Source organism: Rhinatrema bivittatum, chromosome 2 (assembly GCF_901001135.1).
Source record: "Rhinatrema bivittatum chromosome 2, aRhiBiv1.1, whole genome shotgun sequence".
Classification (NCBI taxonomy): domain Eukaryota; kingdom Metazoa; phylum Chordata; class Amphibia; order Gymnophiona; family Rhinatrematidae; genus Rhinatrema; species Rhinatrema bivittatum.
Window position 1 is genome coordinate 41,126,977 of NC_042616.1, and position 20,905 is coordinate 41,147,881.

Genomic DNA, 20,905 nt, shown 5'->3' on the forward strand with positions numbered 1-20,905 from the left:
CCCCAATTCCAGGGGTCCCAACCCTGAAGGGGGTGTCCAAAAAGAAAAAAAAAAAAAAAACAACTGTTCCCTTTTTAAAGTAATTGAGCCATTTCAGTCCTGTTGGAAACAGGCAGTGGGTTTTTTCTTTTTCACCCCGGCCTGCCAGAGCCTCTACGGACCCCAGAGGGGGTGGCTCAGTCACCCAGCGCGCTGAGCCGGTGAGGGGTTTACTCACCTCGTTTTTTGGCGCCTTTTTTCATCGGGGCTCCATTTTCTTACCGCGATGCCGCGATCTTCGGCCTGTGTGGCCTGTGCAGGAACGGGGGCGCGACTCTCCCGGTAGGGCCTCTGTCCCCGATGTTGCCCCGGGGACGAGGGACCCTCCCGGGGGCCGAGCGCTGCCCGCAGCGATGCCTTGCTGCCTTCTTCGCCGCGGCATCGCAGCGCTTCTAGCAGCCGTTCTCCGGCCCCTCCTCCCTCGGGGAGGAGTGCGGCGGCCATCTTGGCCACGCGGCAGACAGACTCGGAGGCATCTGAGGAGGAAACCTCCCCTCCCCCCTCCCCTAGCGAGCGAAATCCACAGTCCCCGGCCGATTTGGGGAGCCCTCCAGCCCCTCCTCCCTCGGGATCCATTAGGAAGAATTTAAAAAGGTCGGTGCCTTTTTTCTCCGATTTTGTGCTTTAATGCACAAAGCTTTTTTGCAGACTGAAGCTGGTTGGGAGGCAGCGGTCCCTTCTCCCCCCAAGGTCCCTAAACCTGCCTTGCCCCAGGGGATACCGCTGGGCGTAGGGTCCTCCGGAGCCAGTGTTCCCCGCCCGCGGGGGGGGGGGCTGAGGGCACAGGGGTTGCGGAACCGGTTCTGGCTCCCCAGGAGCCTTCAGATTTGCTGGCGACGGACGACCAGATGCCCGTGGAAGGGGATGACCCCCAGGTGCTGCGTTTATTCGGCAAGGAGGAGTTAAGCTCCCTTATTCTCCATGTCCTGCAGGAGCTTGAGCTAACGGCGCCCCCCCAGGACGCTGATACTTCTACGGGGGATATCGCTATGGCAGGGCTTCGGGCCCCCCCTCAGACTTTTCCATTCCATCACAAGGTTTTACAGATTGTTTCAAAGGAGTGGGAACTGCCAGAGTTTCCCTGAGGGTCACTCGGGCTATGGAAAAGCTATATCCCTTGCCCAAGGACTCCTTGGAACTACTAAAGACACCGTCGGTGGACTCGGCTGTCACAGCTGTGGTTAGACATACGACTATCCCTGTTACGGGTGGTATAGCCTTGAAAGATCTCCAGGACCGTAAGCTGGAGATCTTGCTGAAGCGTATTTTTGAGGTGGCGGCCCTAGGTGTCCGGGCGGCGGCGTGCAGAGGGCCAACCTGCGATGGGTCCAGCAGTTGCTGACCACGCAGGAGCTTCCTCCGGGTGAGGCTGAGCAGGCCAATTGCGTGGAAGCCGCGGTCGCTTATACAGCGGATGCCTTATATGATTTGTTGCGTACTTCAGCTCGCATAATGTCCTCGGCTGTTTCAGCTCGGAGGTTTCTGTGGCTCCGTCGTTGGTCGGCGGATGCCACCTCTAAGGCAAGATTAGGTTCCTTCCCCTTTAAGGGCAAGTTGCTTTTTGGAGAGGAGCTGGATCAACTTATTAAGGACCTGAGAGACAACAAAGTATATAAGTTGCCGGAGGATAAGCCGCGTCCATCGCGGGCGTTTGGGAATGCTAGGGCTCGTTTTCGGGGTCAAAGGCGTTTCCGTGCGGGAAGAGGTGGTGCCTTTCCCCAGAGACAACAGGCAACGAGAACCCAGTCCTGTTCTCCTTCCTTTCGGGGCAGGAGGCCTCAACGTGGAGGCTCCTCACAAAGTTTCGCTGCCATTAAGCCGGCGCAATGAAGGTGCGCAGGCCCATTCCTCCGTTCCCGTTAGCGGAGGTCGGCTGTCCCGGTTTTGGGAGGAATGGGTCAAAATAACTTCGGATCAATGGGTCCTCGACGTGGTCCGGTACGGCTACGAGTTGGATTTTGTACGTCCCCTCCGGGATCTCTTTATGGTGTCGCCGTGCGGTCCGGTGGACAAGAGGCTGGCTATAGTGCAGACGCTCGATCACCTACAGGCTCTGGGGGCGGTGACCCCGGTCCCGCCGGACCAGCTTCGCACGGGTCGGTATTCCATTTATTTTCTGGTTCCCAAAAAGGAGGGCACCTTCCGTCCGATCCTGGATCTCAAGTGAGTAAACAAGGCCTTACGAGTGCCTCGCTTTCGGATGGAGACGCTACGGTCTGTTGTTGCGGCCGTCCACAAGGGAGAATATTTGGCTTTTTTGGTCTTGACGGAGGCTTATCTCCACATTGGTATCCGAGAGCATCATCAACGATACCTACGCTTCATGGTGCTAGGGTCCCACTTTCAGTTTTGTGCCCTCCCTTTCGGCCTGGCCACCGCGTCGCGAGGGTTCACCAAGGTGCTCGTCGTGGTCGCGGCTTCTCTTCGTCGGCAGGGAGTACTCGTGCACCCTTATCTCGACGATTGGCTCATCCGGGCGAAGTCGCATGCGGATTGCAAACGGGCAGTTTCCCTGGTAGTGCGTCAACTTCAGTCGTTGGGTTGGGTAGTCAACTTCGCGAAGAGCGGACTCGAGCCGACCCAACATCTGGAGTTTTTGGGCGCGCGATTCGATACCTTGGTGGGCAAGGTTTTTCTTCCTCATCAACGCAGGCTCAATCTCATGGCACTGGTGTGGCGCCTGCTGGCTCTCACGACTCCCACGGTGTGGGATTATTTACAGCTCATTGGTCATATGGTATCTACTATGGAGATGGTGCAATGGGCCTTTGCGCATATGCGGCCCTTACAGAGATCACTGCTCTCTCGTTGGGATCCCAGATCAGAGGATTACGGTCTGGAACTCCCTTTACTGGAGGAGGCCCGCTCCAGTCTCTCCTGGTGGCACAATCCGGACAACCTGCTCCAAGGCGTGAACCTGGAACCCTCTTCTTGGTTGGTGGTGACGACGGATGCCAGTCTTACCGGCTGGGGGGGCGGTCTGCCAATCCCGAGCTGTTCAGGGCACCTGGTCAGCGCGCCAGTCCACTTGGTCCATCAACCGCTTGGAGACCAGGGCGGTACGTCTGGCCTTGCGTCGCCTCCTTCCCATGGTAAGCGGCCGATCGGTACGTATTTTGTCGGACAACGCGACCACAGTGGCGTAAATAAATCGACAAGGAGGCACAAAAAGTCGTGCGGTAGCAACAGAGGCGGTGTTGTTGATGGCCTGGGCGGAACGTCATGTGTCGCGCCTAGCGGCCTCCCACATTGCCGGCGTAGACCACGTTCAAGCGGACTACCTCAGCCGACAACATCTGGATCCAGGAGACTGGGAGCTTTCGTCGGAGGCAATGTGTCTCATCACTCGGAGGTGGGGGACTCCGCACTTGGATCTCATGGCGACTCGGACACATGCGAAGGCGGCGCGTTTCTTCAGTCGAAGAAGGGAGCACGCGTCGGAAGGAGTGGATGCGCTGGTACTTCCGTGGCCCCGTCACATCCTTCTGTACATGTTCCCACCGTGGCCCCTGGTGGGGAAAGTGTTACGACGCATAGAGTCCCATCAGGGTCCGGTGATTCTCGTGGCTCCGGAATGGCCGCGTCTTCCGTGGTTCGCGGATCTCGTCAACCTGGCGGTGGACGGTCCTCAACGACTAGGTCATCTGCCCAATCTCCTGCGTCAGGGTCCGGTAGTTTTCGAGCTGGCGGATCACTTTTATCTGGCGGCTTGGCTTATGAGCGGAAGCAGTTAAGGAAGAGAGGTTATTCGGATGCGGTGGTGTCTACCCTGCTTCGAGCGCCTCGGTCTTCTACTACGCTTGCTTATGCTAGAGTTTGGAAGGTTTTCCATCATTGGTGCTCCGGTTTGGGTATCACGCCTAAGCGTTCGACCGTTCCTCAGATCCTCATGTTCTTACAGGAGGGCCTGACAAAGGTTTTGGCGTATAATTCGCTTCGTGTCCAGGTTGCGGCCCTGGGATGCTTGGGAGGTCGGCTGGAAGGGTTTTCCCTTGCGTGTCATCCAGATGTAGCTCGGTTCTTACGAGGTGTCAGAAACTTGCGTCCTCCTCTTAGGCTTCCCTGTCCTTCCTGGAACTTGAATTTGGTACTCCGAGGCTTGTGTGTGGCTCCGTTTGAGCCTATTCAGTCGGCTTCGTTGAAGGATCTGACCCTCAAGACGGTTTTTCTTGTGGCTATTTCCTTGGCTCGGAGAGTGTCGGAACTACAGGCTCTTTATTGCAGAGAACCGTTCTTGCGTATTTCTGATTCGGGGGTTTCCTTACGAACCGTGCCGTCTTTTCTACCTAAGGTGGTCTCGGCGTTTCATGTCAACCAGACGGTTGAGCTACCCTCCTTTTCGGCGGAGGAATTGCAGTCTCCCCAAGGTAAGGACTTGCGGCGTCTGGACGTCCGGCGAGTTCTCCTGCGCTAGTTGGAGGTTACCAATGATTTTCGAAAGTCGGCTCATCTCTTCGTGTTGTGGAATGGGCCCAAGAAGGGTCTTCAGGCGTCTAAGACTACGATTGCCCGATGGTTGAAGGGGGCCATTGCATCCACATACATTGGCTGCGGTAAGCCTGTTCCGGATGGGCTTAAGGCTCATTCGTTGCGTGCTCAGGTGACTTCGTGGGCAGAGAATCGATTGGTCTCTTCCCTGGAGATATGTAGGGCGGCCACTTGGAAATCTTGGCATACGTTTGCCAGGCATTATCGCCTGGATGTCAGGGGTTCCGTCCTCTCGGTCGTTTGGTAGCAGCGTGATTCGAGCGGGACTCTCAGGGTCCCACCCCAGTTGAGGCGGCTTGGGTACATCCCAGCTGTCTGGACTGATCCTGGTACGTACAGGGAAAGGAAAATTAGGTTCTTACCTTTGCTAATTTTCGTTCCTGTAGTACCATGGATCAGTCCAGACGCCCGCCCACTTCTTTCTGGGAGTCCGCTCGTGTTCCATTATTATCTTTTCCATTACAGTTGGTGACTACACCACAGATGAAGCATTTTTTCGCTGTACAATTGTCTATTGTTGCATGTTTACTGTACCACTTTGGTGTTCTATTTGTTTGTCTGTTTTCATGGAGGTTACTGTTTGATCTGGCCTCTACGTTGCAATGCACTCAGTTAAGTTTTGGAAATTTTGTGGGGATGGCATTTGCGATGGTTGGATTCTTACTTCTGCTTTGATATCACATATACTGAAGGATCGCAGGTGGCACACCAGTATATCTAGGGGGTGCTTTCAGTTTTCTCTCTGACTCCATCTGCTGGAGGGGAGGCATAACCCAGCTGTCTGGACTGATCCATGGTACTACAGGAACGAAAATTAGCAAAGGTAAGAACCTAATTTTCCTACTTGTCAGTCATAGGTGATCCTAGCCTGTCTGAACCCGAAACATAATTATATTACGATTTGTATTCCATACTTCTGCCATAACTTTGAGAGTTGTATATGATGTCAAAGAGTGAATAAATGTATAAAGACTTCACAGAGAATTTGCCAGTTTTGTAAACAATAATCTTTGAAAAATTCCAGATGTATATTTAGCAGCTTTTATTTGAATCTTGTGTTGTTAAAATTTGGTATTTGAAGGTATGCAAAAAAAAAAAAATCATTTTGGTGAAAACCTAATTTCAATAAACCGTGGTCAAACAACTGTTTGTTCCGGTTTTTGTGTGTAGGAAGTCTTGAATCATACGAACACCTGATCGCTTTAATCTTTTAAATACTGCATAAAGATTTCCAGGAGGGGTTAATGGGTTGCCCACTAAAGGCAGAACATATGAATTTTCCCAAGGCAGGGAATCAAGTGCCTGAGAAAGTGCCGGACGTATTTGCAGAGATCTAATGATCGTAGAACGTAAACGACGCGGGCTAAATCTTTTCTCTCAGTATGTAAAATATACTTTGAATGAAGGGGGGAGCAGCTAAACTACTTTTTCATAGACAACATTCAAATAATCTTCTTTGTATAACAGCCAATCCCATTCAACATGCAATAGTGTAAAATGTAATGTTGGGAAACGCCCTTACTCCTTCTTCTGGATCCATCAGTTCTTCAAAGCAGTAATCCCACCCTTTTCCCCTTCCTTATAAAGTTTTTGAGCAGAGTTTATTTATCATTGTTGATAAATAAACTCCAATACAAGGTAAAAAAAAAATCCTTTGCAAGATATACAACAATTTGGAAATGGAAATCATCTTCATGCAGTTCCCCCAATAAAGCAGAGGGAAAGCTGCAGCCAACTTTGTCATTTACTTTAAACTTCCTGAATAATAGGGACTTACCGTTCTGTAGGGTCACGGTGTGGATTTAATCCTAAACATTTAAGTGTCACCTGCCCACTCTAATGGGAACAACCCTGTGCTCTAAAGCTTCAGGAGCCCAATATTCAGTCGGGCCATATTCAAATATAGCTGGTTTATGTTTTTAAGTTATCCGGCTACATGTGAAAGATTATCCGGCTAAGTAGCGCTGTCACAACAAGGAAAAAGGGGAAAAGCTTCAAATCTAGGGGTCTCGGGGGGGGGGGGCAATCTCCCTCTCCCCCCCCCCAATATCTTAAGAAGGCCTTGGGCCGTTCTCTCGTCACCCCCAAAAGACATTTCTGGGAGCAGAGGCTCCCTGTGCCGGTTTTTGGTTTTCAATTTTTATGTTCGGCCTGCCCCCTCCTGCTCTCCCACTAACAATGGTCGCAGATATCCCCTTCCCATCCCCCCCCTGCTATTTTTGTTTGCTGGGAGCAAAGGACCCTCTGTCCCGCTCCCAGCACCTCCAGTGCTGCCCTAAGACAGGCGGCGCTGGGAAGCTTCATGTAAGCTAACGCTTCCAGCGCAGCATCTAGCTCGCCTTCTCTTCTGGCCCCGGGCTGCACTGGAAGCGGGAGCTGACCCTCCCGACGCTGCCTGTTTTAGAGCAGCGCTGGAGGTGCCAGAAGCAGGACAGAGGAGGGAGGGCCCCTTCCTCTCGGCAAACAAGAATAAGGTACATGAGGGGGTCGGGGGAAGGGGGTGTCCGTGACCATTGTTAGCGGGGAGGGGGCAGGCTGAACATAAAAACTGAAAACAGAAACCGGCACAGGGAGCCTCTTAAAACCTTTTTGGAGGTGACTGGAACAGCTGGATTCTTTCTTTAGTTTGATTATTAAAGGCTCCAACGTTAAAATAAACAGAACAGGAGGCAACCTTGTCTAGTGCTTCTGTGTAATTTGAATGAATCTGGTCTGGCCCAGCATGGCAATTTCTTATGTTCTTATGACCATTGGCACAGGTTGCAATAACATCTTCCTGTTCCTGCAGTCAGAGCAGTCCAGATGTGTGGATTGTGCCCACCATCCAGCTGATGGCGACAGAATAACGGGTTTTCTAATGTCGTGCCTCTAGGCGTCCGAGCTGACCTCAGCCAGCCAGAATTCTCTGTCTCGAGGGGATGGTTGGACATGACTCCCATGCTGTGGGCTGAATAACAAACTTTAATACAGTGATGGACTATTATGCTGAAAAGCAGGTAGATGCACTTTTAAGAAGCCCACTGCTGAGAGCTTCCTCCCCACGCAGCCTGGGGCATCCTTAGCCCTGCAGCTGCAAGTTCCCTTCCAGCTCTGTTTAGCTCCTGCAATAAAGCAGCTTTCCACTTATTCCTCAGGCTACGGCTTTCATAGATAACAAACACAGCTACGTCATCAGTCTGTGCTCTGTGTAAAGATCCGCCCTCCCGTATGTGATGTCATCAGTCTGTGTAAAGATCCGCCCTCCCGTATGTGATGTCATCAGTCTGTGCTCTGTGTAAAGATCCGCCCTCCCGTATGTGATGTCATCAGTCTGTGCTCTGTGTAAAGATCCGTCCTCCAGTATGTGATGTCATCAGTCTGTGCTCTGTGTAAAGTTCTTCTGCCTTCCTGTCGAGTGTAAAGCTCGTTCCTCTCCTCTCATCAGTCTGTGCCCTCATGGTAAATGTCTGACCTGCTCGAGTGATATTTTCGGTTTGTAACTGGGAGGAAGAGGAGCCTCATTGTGCTGGAGACAGGAAGACCCAGAGTCTTTTCTTGTTTCACCCTTTAATTTGAAGATTAACCAGTCTCAAGTTTCAGCTTCTTTCCTCCAGTCCTTCTGATGCCCCTGTAACTGCTTCCGAGCTGCACTGCCAGAGGCAAACACCCAGCTCTTCCTCAGCCGGAGAAAGAGCCCCCAATTAATTTCTAATCCTGAAAGCAGCAAAAGCAGAGAGGAAAATGCCTGCAGGAGCTTCTGCTCAGGTAGGAGATTGCCCCCCAACTTCCTGCCCTCTCTATACAAACCCTGCTGCAGCTTTCTAACCTGGGACACTGACTAGGAACCCGAGTAGATTTGGGACAAAGAAAAGATACTTTGAAATCTCCCGGGGTGGGTGGAGAGAAATCAGTTCCATAAAATATTTTGTGTTCCATATTCTGTTTGTAGCTGGTTTCCAGTTGCTATAATCCTGCGTTAGGACTTTGTGTTACATGATTGTGAATTATAAACACCCATAAACTCTCCCCCTGCCCTGCTGATCCCCGGTACTGGTAATTCTCCTGATGAATGAGATGCAGAAGGGTTTGTGTTTCAGGTCCCAGTAACCTTTGAGGACATCGCCATCTACTTCTCCCAGGAGGAGTGGGAGGATTTAGAAGAATGGCAGAAAGATTTTTATCAGGATGTGATGAAGGAGAATTATGAGACCCTCATCTCATTGGGTGAGAGAGAATTTTACATTTTTATTAGCAGACCTGCATAGACTAATTACAAAGGACATTTCTGAGTGTGAAAGTCTGGTGTGATAAGAAAGTGAGTAATTACGGCAGTGATCATACTGCATCCTTTCAGCTTTACATATGTGTAGGGTAAGAGGAATCAGTGGATGAGATCAATTGGTGAAGGTGATCATGGAAACTGGCTGGGAGGGAGGAGATCAGTACCAGGGGGATAGGAGCGTGAGATGATAATAGATGGGTGAGCTGTTTGTGTGAAACAGACTGGGGAGAGTTGATTAGCACTGGGGGTGGGTGTGAGGGAATTTGTTCTGGGTTGAGAGAGAGTGAGATATCTGATCCTTCTTCTCCATACGCTCTTTAAATGTCCTTTGGGGCAGAGGAGATAAATCATTTCCCTGATACAGGCGGTGTGACGCCGAAAAATGGACCCGTGTCGGTGATTTAGATACTCCTGTATCTTACACAGCGTTTTACATGATTATGTTGTTTCAGCTAAGTACTTTTTGTTTTGTTAAAAAAATTTGGGGGGGTTTAATAATTGAAGAGGTTTGACACCTCTAATGGTCCTTTAATAAAACATTTTTGGGATATATTACTATTAGTACCTAGATTCGTTTTTTTTAATAAAAACAGCAAACGAATGAAAATATTAGGCGCATGTTATCTGATCCTGTTTGTAGCCCATTGCGTGGCAAGAGATGGTAGATTGCATTGTAGCTCTTGTGAATCTGATGCTGTGTTTTAGAAGGTGCAATTAGATTAAAAAAAAAAAAGTCTTTTGAGATTAGGTATTGAATCTTTTAGATGAAGGAATGAATTATTGGACTTTGAACCTGCTATGTGCTGTTTGTGATCACTAGAATTTATCCTCTCCACATCTCCAATCCTGAAAATTCCCTTTCCCCCTCCCTCCAAGTTCCTGCTTCATCCTTTCCTCTCCCATCGTAAATTTTCCCTTTTCTTCCCACACACCAAGTTCAAGATCTTACCTTTCTTTCTCATTCCTGACCCCTCTTGCCTCTCTTCCTGTGTTCCAGTTCCTGCTCTCTTTCCAATATTTCAAATTCTTCTCCAGCTCTCCACCTTTCCTAACATCCTCTCTGCTGTCCCGCAGGTAATGATAAAGCCCTCTTTTTCTTCCACCAAAAACTCTCACTAAAGATAAAATTATCTAGGCAGATAATCTAAGTGGGAAATGATTTTCTTTGAATAAAGTAAATTAAATGCATCTTTAATATGAAAGTCTATGCACGTTTTAAAATGATCCACAGAATTTCTGCAACTTTGTCACAATTTTTTTTAAACTGGGGACAGTGGATTATTGTAAAGGTGAATGGATGTCACATGGGGCTGTGTCAGGGGGTTATAGTGAGGGTAGAATGGATGTCACACGGGGCTGTGTCAGTGGGGGTTATAGTGAGGGTAGAATGGATGTCACATGGGGCTGTGTCAGGGGGTTATAGTGAGGGTAGAATGGATGTCGCATGGGGATGTGTCAGGGGGGTTATAGTGAGGGTAGAATGGATGTCACATGGGGATGTGTCAGGGGGGTTATAGTGAGGGTAGAATGGATGTCACACGGGGCTGTGTCAGGGGGTTATAGTGAGGGTAGAATGGATGGCACATGGGGCTGTGTCGGGGGTTATAGTGAGGGTAGAATGGATGTCACACGGGGCTGTGTCAGTGGGGGTTATAGTGAGGGTAGAATGGATGTCACATGGGGCTGTGTCAGGGGGTTATAGTGAGGGTAGAATGGATGTCGCATGGGGATGTGTCAGGGGGGTTATAGTGAGGGTAGAATGGATGTCACATGGGGATGTGTCAGGGGGGTTATAGTGAGGGTAGAATGGATGTCACACGGGGCTGTGTCAGGGGGTTATAGTGAGGGTAGAATGGATGTCACACGGGGCTGTGTCAGGGGGTTATAGTGAGGGGAGAATGGATGTCACACGGGGCTGTGTCGGGGGGGTTATAGTGAGGGTAGAATGGATGTCACACGGGGCTGTGTCAGGGGGTATTCTCACGGATTGATCTGGAGTTGGGGTGTGTGAGGGACTGGAAAGTATTCATATGGAAAGGGAAGTGCTGAAGTTGTTTTGGTTTCCTGTCCTTGCCATGAGCTGACATCATTCTGAGCGTGCTCAGTGTGTGTCCTCTGCCCCTGTTCCAGATGCTCTGGGTATAATGGAGACTCGCAGATTGTATAAGGGGTAAGGAGGCTTGTGCACATTGAAATGAGGTGGATAATGTATTGCACTATTTATAATGGGAGCCAGACTAAAAAGATGAGTAAATTGGGTTTGAAACTTTTATCAGACTCGCAGGACACCAAAATTGTTTCTTTTAGTGAGCGTTTCAATTTGTTTTTGTTCCCTGAAGTTGGCAAATATCTTTATATTAGAAATGTTAACTAAGCCCTGAATGTGGGGGAGTCTCACCCAGAGTGACTATGGGAAACCTAATGCAGTGTTCTCACCCCAGGAACAGGCTCTCCGACCGTCACCCCTGATATTATCTCCCACATTGAACGAGGGGAAGAGCCGTAGATCAGGGAAGAGCAGCTGCTCAGGTGAGTCTGAAGTGCCTAAAATAGCGAACTATATGTCAGATAAATAAATAAGAGAGGGACCGGGGTAAAACTGCTTTGAAGGCGCATGGAAGGAGCAGCTGGGAACTAGGGATGTGCTGTCATTTTGAAATAAAATAGAAAATGTCAGTAACATTTCTGGGTGGGTTTTTTTTTTGTTTCTAAACAAAATGAGAGAAAAAACGGTTAACGAATGTATTTTTACTTTTCTTCTTCAGTTTTGTTTCTTAGCCCAGCCCCCAAGTAAACCCAGTTTAAAAATATTTTAGAGGGGGACCCCAGGATTCTCTTGTATCTCCCCACGCTCCCCATTATATCTTACCCCATCCATGGGCCCCCTTCCTCCAAGGCCCACAGCATTTTGGAGCACAGCTGGCGCCACTTTGGAAGTTACGACACCAGTGGGACAGGAGCAGCAGGGGCGTCGCTCATGACCGGTTTGTCCCCCCTATCAAAGGCTGGTGAGAAGTGGGCAAGAAGTCTCGTTCTCCTCTGCATGTTTCATACCTAGCGCAATATTGGACTGAGATGGGGGTGACTGATATTTCTCCATCCTATTTGCTTTCATGCTTCAAAAATATGCCAAAAGGTTTACCGGACTTATCTCTCCAGGAACTACAATTTAAAATTTTACATCATATCATTTGCGACGACGTACGTCGTTATCAAATGGGGAGGCTCGCATCGCCCACGTGCATCAAGTGTAATCAAGAAAGGGGAACATTGATTCACCGATTTGTTTATGTGCCAAAAGTTGGCAGGATTTTGGACTGAAGTGTTGGCCGTTGTGGCTCAAAGTACGCATTCAACCATTGGAAAGAATGGCAAGCTTCTGCTGTCGGGCCTGCGAGGTGCAGTACCAGTCTATCAGGTCTCTTTGGATCGGTTTGGCCATACCGCTATATTATTGGCTTGCCGTACAGTCCTGGCAGAATGGATACAACCGAATATAATCCCTACTACAAAGGCGTGGTACTATCGGTTTGCATCTTCTACGCAAATGGAGAGATTAGCTTCACTGCATGGGCTGCGGCCGCTGGATCCGGATTACAAAAAATGTTGGGCTGTATGTTTCACCTTACTGCCGATGGAAATTCAAACTTACCTGCTTGCGATGGGATATCACTCTTCCTGGCAGTGATTAGGCTGTAACAGTTCATAGTTACAGATCCTTGTACATGGGACAATTTGCTTGGGCGAAGGGAGTTGTTGGATGGTCTTTTAGACTATAACTCGCTGTTTCACCTGGATGAAGTGTATGTCCTCTGAGTTTAATGTGTTACTCTCCTAGGGGTTCCGGGGAAAGGGGGAGTGCATGATATGAGATGAATGGAGTGAGTGTGCTGGGTGACTGCTTTCACAGATTTTGTCTGGCGGTCTGTGTCTGCCGGACTCTGAAAAGGTGTGGGGTGGTGCGACTAGTAACCAGTGGGAATATGACGGGGGTGTGGTTTGACACTATGGTTGTTGATCTGTTAAATGATATCGGGCACCTTCTATATGTTTTTGATGGTTGTACGGTCTATGCTCCTCAATAAAAATGATTTTGACAAAAGAAAAAAAAGGAAGCTGCCGGGTTCAGCCTGTCAACCCTGACAAATAAATGAAGATTGTGGGGAAGATCACAAAAGTGAGAAGCTCATTAATCTACTCTTGAGCAGCAGGGTAGATGAGGGGAGCAGACAAGCCAAGGAGGAATGACCAGGAGGCCATATTAAGCCCAAAAGCTCTCAGACCAGCAGTAAAATGCCTGCCTGGCAGAAGAGGGCCTGGGCATGTTGCACTGAGTAGAAGCACGACGGATCCTTATTTGTGACGAAATGAAGGGAAAGCTGGAGACCCGGCAGGAGCTTTTGGCAGAGGAGAATCATGTCAGACAAATCTGATTTGATTTCTCTGACTGGGAGACCAGAAACGTAGGTCAAGGCCTGCACCAGGGCTGTGCATTCATTTAAAAATGAATGGTAATCAAAAAAACGAAAATGGTCATTTTCATTTTATTAAACCCTAAATAAATCAAAAAGGCCCCCAAAATTTCATTCTTAATATATTCGGAAAATAGTGTGTACTGTTTATAGAAATGAAAAAAAACAAAATTAAATAACACCCCCCCCCCCAAAAAAAAAAATTAAATTTGGTCCAAAAAATAGCTTAGAAATGAACGGAAAAGAAAATGTTGGCCGTGCGCACTTTTAGCATGCACTGGATGTGGTTTCCTCGGATTCCAGGAAAGCTTTTGATTCTGTCTTGCAGAGGAGCCTCATTAGTAAAGCGAGCAGCCTGGAGGTGGGCCCAAACCTGATGGATTGGATTAGAGCGAGGGCTTCAGGGCGTAACTGGAGGGATCGATCCTTTGCTATCTTTGTGGAGGGGTTAAGAACATAAGAAATTGCCATGCTGAGTCAGACCAAAGGTCCATCAAGCCCAGCATCCTGTTTCCAACAGAGGCCAATCCAGGCCACAAGAACCTGGCAATTACCCAAACACTAAGAAGATCCCATGCTACTGATGCAATTAATAGCAGTGGCTATTCCCTAAGTAAATTTGATTAATAGCAGTTAATGGACTTCTCCAAGAACTTATCCAAACCTTTTTTGAACCCAGCTACACTAACTGCACTAACCACATCCCCTGGCAACAAATTCCAGAGCTTTATTGTGCGTTGAGTGAAAAAGAATTTTCTCCAATTAGTCTTAAATGTGCTACTTGCTAACTTCATGAAATGCCCCCTAATAGGGTTAGGGAGAAAACGTTATCTGCAGTGCAAGGGAGATGCCTGAGGGAGTGGATGATAGGAGAAGTGATTTAAGGAAGTTTGAGGAGTGGTTGACTACTTGACAGTTTAGATTTCACAAGGAGAAATGTAACTAGTAGAAAAAAAAATAGGCTATTATTTCCTTGTACAGATCATTAGTGAGACCTCAGCTGGAGTACTGCATCCAGTTCTGGAGGCCTTACCCTCTGGAAGGATTTAGAGAGAACTGCGGCAGTCCAGGGAACAGCTTCCAAAACAGTGCGAGGTCGGCCTCAATCGCCCTATAGGATGGCAGTTAGAAATGTAAATGTGTGTAGTTCAGTTTAACATTCGATTCACCACCTTTCTAACACAAAAATAAAAGTAAACAAAATAACATACATAACGTTTTATCCTCTATTTTATTTTTTCAGCTAACACAATAAAGCTATAATTGTAAAAACAGGATAGAATAAATAGTATAAAAACCCAAAGGTATAGGAGTGGAATGCAGAAACCTTCTCAAATATGGTTTAAGTCCATCTGTAGAGGAGAGGTGAGGCAGGGGCGTGTAAGATTTGTGGGCCCTTGTTGCCATAGGGAGGTTGGCTCAACCCACTGGGAAGGCCCTGTAGGGTCCTCCCTGACAATTGGCGGGACTAAGCCCCTTTCCGCTTAGTTTCAGCCTTCGGCTTCCAGGGCTGAAACTGAGACTTAGGCATAAGTTACTTGATAATAACAGAAGTCCCCGGGTGTGGCTAGGGTCAGAGGCGGGAGACAAACGAGAGTGATCGAGGTCCAGGCTGAGATCAGAGGCAGGTGGCTGGCAAGAATACTTGGAGTTTCCAGCAGTCAGGCCGAGGACAGGAGAGGGCAGAATGAAGAGGACGGGAGGGGGGCTGGAAGCACAAGGCAGGCTGGGCTTGGCGAGTCAAGACAGCTTGGTTCTGAAATGCAGGATCAGGAGCTCCAGAAGCAGCAACCCTCTGCAGACCCGGTGCTGGGGCGTTGCACGGCTGGGGTTTAGATACCAAGCCCCGTGACGCCATCTCCTGGCGCCGGCTGAAGCCGTTCCCGCCGCGGGGCCTTTTTAAGGCTGGGCACGTGCCTAGAGGGGAAGCCCCGTGTGAGTCATGGTGGCGGCAATGCCCACTGTGATGCAGAGAAGAGCCGCTGGTGGGTTCAGGTGAGCGCGCCGGCTCGCAGGGGCAGCCCGCGAGCCGCATACGTCACAAGGAGGAAACGACAGAGACCTTTAAATGCCTGAAAAGTATCAATAATGCACAAGAAGCAAATCTGTTTCAAGGGAAAGGACATTCTAGAACAAGTGATCATGATATGAGGCTCAGAGGGATTAGACTGAAGAGAAATATCAGGGAATGTTTTTCCACGGAAAGGGTGGTAGAAGCATGGAATTCCTCCACGAGTGGGTGGAAGACGCTGAAACGTTAATGGAGTGGACATGGAATAAGCACAGAGGTTTTTTTTAGTTGTTAAAAGTGGTGAGAGCAGAAAGCGAGACTAGGCAATGTATATTTTAAGCATTCATAGTATCTTAAACACACTTGCTTCAACAGAATGAACTATACTGGAAAGAAATGAATAGGAAATGTTAGCAGTCCTAGCACTAACGGACATCCATGTGGCCGGTGGCCTTGCCGGGCAGTGATGACAGAAATGAATAGCAGTTGGGTCTGCCTGGCAAGCTGCATAATAATTGGAAGTTGGAAATTCAGGTGCTTGCACAGAGGCCAATACAAAAAGGTGCACTCTGTGCAGTGCATGGTTTACCCCTCAGTTATGTGTACGTTTATTTTTATGCACAAACTCTACTGCCAGTGCTGCAGGAAGTTTTGCACAGAAAAACAAGTGTGCACAACCTTGTGCGTTTAAATTGGCACCCTGCTAATGAAGGCACCAGGTATTACTCTTCAGTGCGGAGAGCTGCGCTGCAAACTTACAGTAACTCCCAGTCCGAGGTGGAGTCACGTTTCCAGTGTTGATGTCAGTCCACGGCGGAAGCTGGAGTTCCGGTGCTGGGACCTGTGGTTGGGACTTTATTTAGACCCCGTGCTCCGGTTTAGAATGTTAAAATACACAGAATATCTAAAGCAAAGGACAAAATTAACACCAACTCAACATGACAAGAAGAATAAATTAGACCTTCACTGCAGATGTTACCAGAGTGACGTAGGTTACCTTTCAAACGTATCAATGGTTAGTTATTCATTTCAAAGGCCTGCTGAAATAGCCATGGTTTTAGGGCCTTTTTAAATAATTTGATGTCTGGCACAAAAAGCATGTTTTCCCATGCATAAAATTTAATTTCCATGCACAAAAAAATGCTTTCTGTACTGAGAATATTTTGGGGTGCATAAACCATATTTTATGCACGGGAAAACATGGTTATATGCACAAGTCTTTTTCCACTCGTGATTTATGCACACACAAATACTTTCTGTACAGAAAGCATTTGTGTGTGCACAGATCTTACTTTATGCATGGAAAATGTGATTTGTGCTCATACACCTTGTTTTCTGCGCCTAAACTTGTTTTTCTGTGTGCTAAGCCAACTCCCGATGCATTAGCATACCACTGGCTTACTGAATCAGGATTTAAATCTGATCTTCATCCTGATCCTCTCAGCTTTTATGCTATATTTTGGGCTTCTGTGAAGCTGCAACTGTTCTGTTCCTAACCTAATCTATGTTATGTAGGAGAGATTTGCTTCTAACCTAACCTTACTTATGCAGGAAATGACTTTGTAGCTGGTCCGCGAGTTCTGAATTCTGCTCATTCCAACTACCTCCCACCTCTCGCATACATTTGTATCTTCACACCCACTAATTAACTGCCTGCAAAATTTCCACACAGTATCCTAAGCAGTATGGACAGGATATCTGGTCAGATTGGTCTTTTTCTGTCGTTATTCATTGTGTTAAGGTGTTATTTCACACTGTGCCTTCTCTAGAAAACAGAACAAAAAACAAATGCTATTGTATTACTGAACTTGTTAAACTTTCCTTCTATTGCAAAAATGTTCAATGTTTACTTTTTTTTTTTTTATCTAGACAAAAATGATCCCAGAAACAATCATTCCTGGCAAGTTAGTAAGAATCTGGAAGGGAACAATATGTTAACAGGAGGTGGAAAGGAAACGTCTTCCCGTTCTGATTGGGTAAAAAAGTGCAGAAATCCATGCATCTCAAAAAAGAAGCAAAACAATTCTACAGGAGACTCAGCTTCGTGTAAGCAAAGTGCCAGAAATATCACATATACCGGAGAAGAGCAGAGAAACCTGACAACCGAACCAAGCTGTTTATATGATGTGTATGGGATATTCCTCGGGGATCCTGTAACTTTGAAATCAAAGCAGAGATCTCACATTGAAGAGAGACAACCTACATATAGAGACTGTGTGACAACATTCAGTCAGAAGAGAGAACTGCAGGGACAACAGAAAACATGCACAGCAGAGACCACTTTTGCATATTTTGAGTATGGAAAAGGTTTAACCAGGAAGCGAGAACTAATGCAACACCAGAAAATCAATAAAGGAGAGAGGCAATTTATGTGTACTGAGTGTGGAAAAGGCTTCAGCCTGAAAACAACGCTTATAAACCATCAGAGAACCCATGCAGCAGTGAAACCATTTACATGTACTGAATGTAGCAAATGTTTCAATCATAAGACATCTCTAACATGCCATCAGAGAATCCATACAGGTGAGAAACCATTTACCTGTGCTGAGTGTGGTAAGAGCTTTAGTTGGAAAACATACCTTATAAGGCATCAGAGAATCCACACAGGAGTCAAACCATTTACATGTACTGAGTGTGGTAAAAACTTCAGTCAGAAGAGAAACCTCATAAAGCACAAGATAATCCACACTGGAATGAAACCATTCTCTTGTACTGAGTGTAGTAAAAGCTTTAGGCATGAGGCATCTCTCATATGCCACCAGAGAGTACACACAGGAATGAATCCATTTGCATGTACTGAATGTGGCAAGAGCTTCAGTCGGAAGACAAACCTCACAACCCATGAGAAAATTCACACAGGAATAAAACCATTTACATGTACTGAATGTAATGAAAGCTTCAGTCAGAAAACAACTCTAATAAGGCATCAGAGAATTCACACGGGAATTAAACCATTTACATGTTCTGAGTGTGGCAAGAGCTTCAGGATTAAATTAGGCCTCACTGAACACCAGAGTATCCACTCTGGTGAGAGACCATTTGCATGTACTAAGTGTGATAAAAGGTATAGGATTAAGAAAATCCTCATTAAACATCAGAAAATCCATATGTAAAGGAACCTAAGCAGAAAGGGTAGTTAAATATCTAGGAATAAAAGAAGATGCAATATTTGGGAACAAATTACTGAGAGGAAAGAACAGCAAGGAGTTTTACAGGAGACTGAAACTGACCTGGTGCAAGGGGTAACTGGTGGTGCTACTCAGCACTAGTAATCATAATGTAGTCAAATTTGACATACTCACTGTAGGGTGGACAATAAGTAAAATTACTGCTGTAGTCTAACTTTAGAAAGAGAGGTGAAGATAAAATGATGAAATTAGAACAACACTAAGAGGAGTGGTTACTGAGATTAAAAAGTTTGCATGAGACATGTACATTGTTTAAAAATACTAACTTGGAAGACCAGCTAAAATGTATTCCATGCATTTAAAAAAGGTCAAAGGAAGCCCAAGTGACTGCCAGTATGGTTAAATAGCTAAAATAGGAAATTAAATCAAAAGGACATCTTTCACAAAATGGAAAGCAGGTCCAAATGGGGAAAGTAGAAATGAGCATAAGCACTAGCAAGATAGATGTACAAAATTAATAAGACAGGCCAGTAAAGAGTTTGAAAAGATACTTACCACAGAGCCAAAAAGTAGTAGTAACATTTTTTTAATAAATTCAAATCAAGAAACTTGTGAGGGAGTCAGTTGGACCACCAGATGACCAAGGGGTAAAAGAGGCACTCTTGAGGACAAGGCCATAGCAGAAAAACTAAATTCTTTGCTTTAGTCTTTACTATGGAGGATGCTGGGGAGATACCCACACGAGAAGTGTTCTTCACTGATGATTCAGAGGAATGGAAGCAAATCACTGTGAAACTGGAAGATGTAATAGAGTATGTTGACAAAGAGTAACAAATCACCAGACCAGATGGTATCCATCCCAGCGTTCTGAAATAAATATGAAATTGCAAACCTGTTACTAATTATCTGTGACCTTTCATTAAAAACAGCCACAGTACCTAAAGACTGCAGTGTGATCAATATATCATCATTTTTTTTTTAATGGCTCCCAGGGTGATCTGGGAAACTATAGACCAGTGAACTCAAAGTTGGTATTGAGCAAAATATTAGAAACTATTCTTAACAACAAAATTACTGGCCACATAGATAGATATGATTTATTGAGGAAGAGCCAACATAGATTTAGCAAAGGGATGTTGTCTCTTACCAGTCTATTAGATTTTTTTTTTTTTTTGCAGGTGTAAATAAATATGTGAATAAGGGTAGACTAATCAATCTAGTGTATCTGGATTTTCAAAAGTCATTTGAACAAGTCCCCCATGAGATTCCTCAGGAAATTAGAGACATGGGAGGGGAGACAATGTCTTATCATGGTTTGGTAACTAAATAAAAGACAGGAAACAGAAGAGTATAACTAAATGGTCAGATTTCTTAATGGAAAGAGGTGACTGGTGGGCTCCCCCAGGATCTGTACTGGGATTAGAACTGTTGAACATATTTGGTGAGTGACACAACATGATTCAAAGTTGTTAAAGCATGAGTAGATTGTGAGAAACTGCAGATCTCCCTTGTGAAACTGGGGGACTGGAAATCTGCATGGCAAATGAAATTTAATGTGGACATACGCAACGTGATGAACATTGGGAAACATCATTCTAATTATAGGTACCCAAAGCTAGGTTCCATTTTAGGAGTCAGCACCAAGGAAAGGGATTTTGGAGTACATTGAAATCTTCAGCTCAGTGTAAAACATCAGTGGTGCTTAATAAAGCAAATACAGTGTTAGGAATGATTCAGAAAGGAACAGTGAAAAAAACTGAGGTAATCACCATACCTCTGAATCATTCCATGATGTGCAGTTCTAGTCATCCCATCTCAACAATATACAGCAGGATTAGAAAATGTACAGAAAACGGCAATAAACAATGATAAACATGATGGAACGGCTCCCTTATGAAGAAAGGCTAACTAGGTTTGGAATCTTCAGCTTGGAGAACGGATGGCTGAGAGGCGATAGAAGTTTATGAAATTATGATTGGGGTAGAACAGATAAATGGGGGACACATATTTGCCCTTTCAAATAGTACTAAGACTGGAAGACTCTGCATGATGGAGAGGAGAAGTAGTCTAGTGGTGAGAGCAACAGGCTGAGAAGCCAGGTTCAAATCCTGCTGCCGTTCCTCGTGACCTTGAGCAGGTCACTTCACCCTCCGTTGGCTTGGGTACAAACTGAGAGCCCTATTTACTAAGCATATTTCCCATAGACACGAAATGGGAGAAGACCTTTAGTAAATGATCCTCTTAAATTGTAAGCCCTCTAGGGACAGAGAACTACATATAATACTTGAATGTAATCTGCTTTGAAGTTCCCGAAAGGTGGAGTTAAAATAAAATATCAAATAAACAAGTAGCAGAGTATGTTTTCCTAGGATAGCAGGAAGTCAGTCCTTACAAGTGGGTGACATCTGCTAGAGTCTGGCCCGGAACTTTGATGATAAAGTTTCTAGAAATTTGACTGTCCCAACTGAGCATGTGCAGGCTGGCATTGCACCATGCATGCATGTAG

General features: G+C 46.5%; 1 protein-coding gene across 2 annotated transcripts; it reads left to right on the forward strand.

Moving 5' to 3' along the window:
- The first annotated feature begins 8,685 nt into the window (after positions 1–8,685).
- On the forward strand, positions 8,686–19,362 carry LOC115085936 (zinc finger protein 501-like). Of its 2 annotated transcripts, none has more exons than XM_029592488.1 (3): positions 8,686–8,730; positions 11,236–11,317; positions 17,141–19,362. In XM_029592488.1, exons 1-3 carry the CDS (start codon positions 8,710–8,712, stop codon positions 18,382–18,384), a joined length of 1,347 nt encoding a protein of 448 aa, XP_029448348.1. In that variant the 5' UTR covers positions 8,686–8,709; the 3' UTR covers positions 18,385–19,362. The 2 variants fall into 2 exon arrangements, with proteins under 2 accessions (XP_029448348.1, XP_029448347.1); XM_029592487.1 differs by having other exon boundaries at positions 8,692–8,730; positions 11,230–11,317.
- The last annotated feature ends 1,543 nt before the right edge of the window (positions 19,363–20,905 follow it).

Coding starts and splice junctions, on each gene's coding strand:
- LOC115085936 (XM_029592487.1), top strand. CDS start 8,710: ATGAGACCCTCATCTCATTGG. Junction 8,731..11,229: donor TGAGACCCTCATCTCATTGG/GTGAGAGAGAAT, acceptor TTCTCACCCCAG/GAACAGGCTCTCCGACCGTC. Junction 11,318..17,140: donor AGGGAAGAGCAGCTGCTCAG/GTGAGTCTGAAG, acceptor TTTTTTATCTAG/ACAAAAATGATCCCAGAAAC.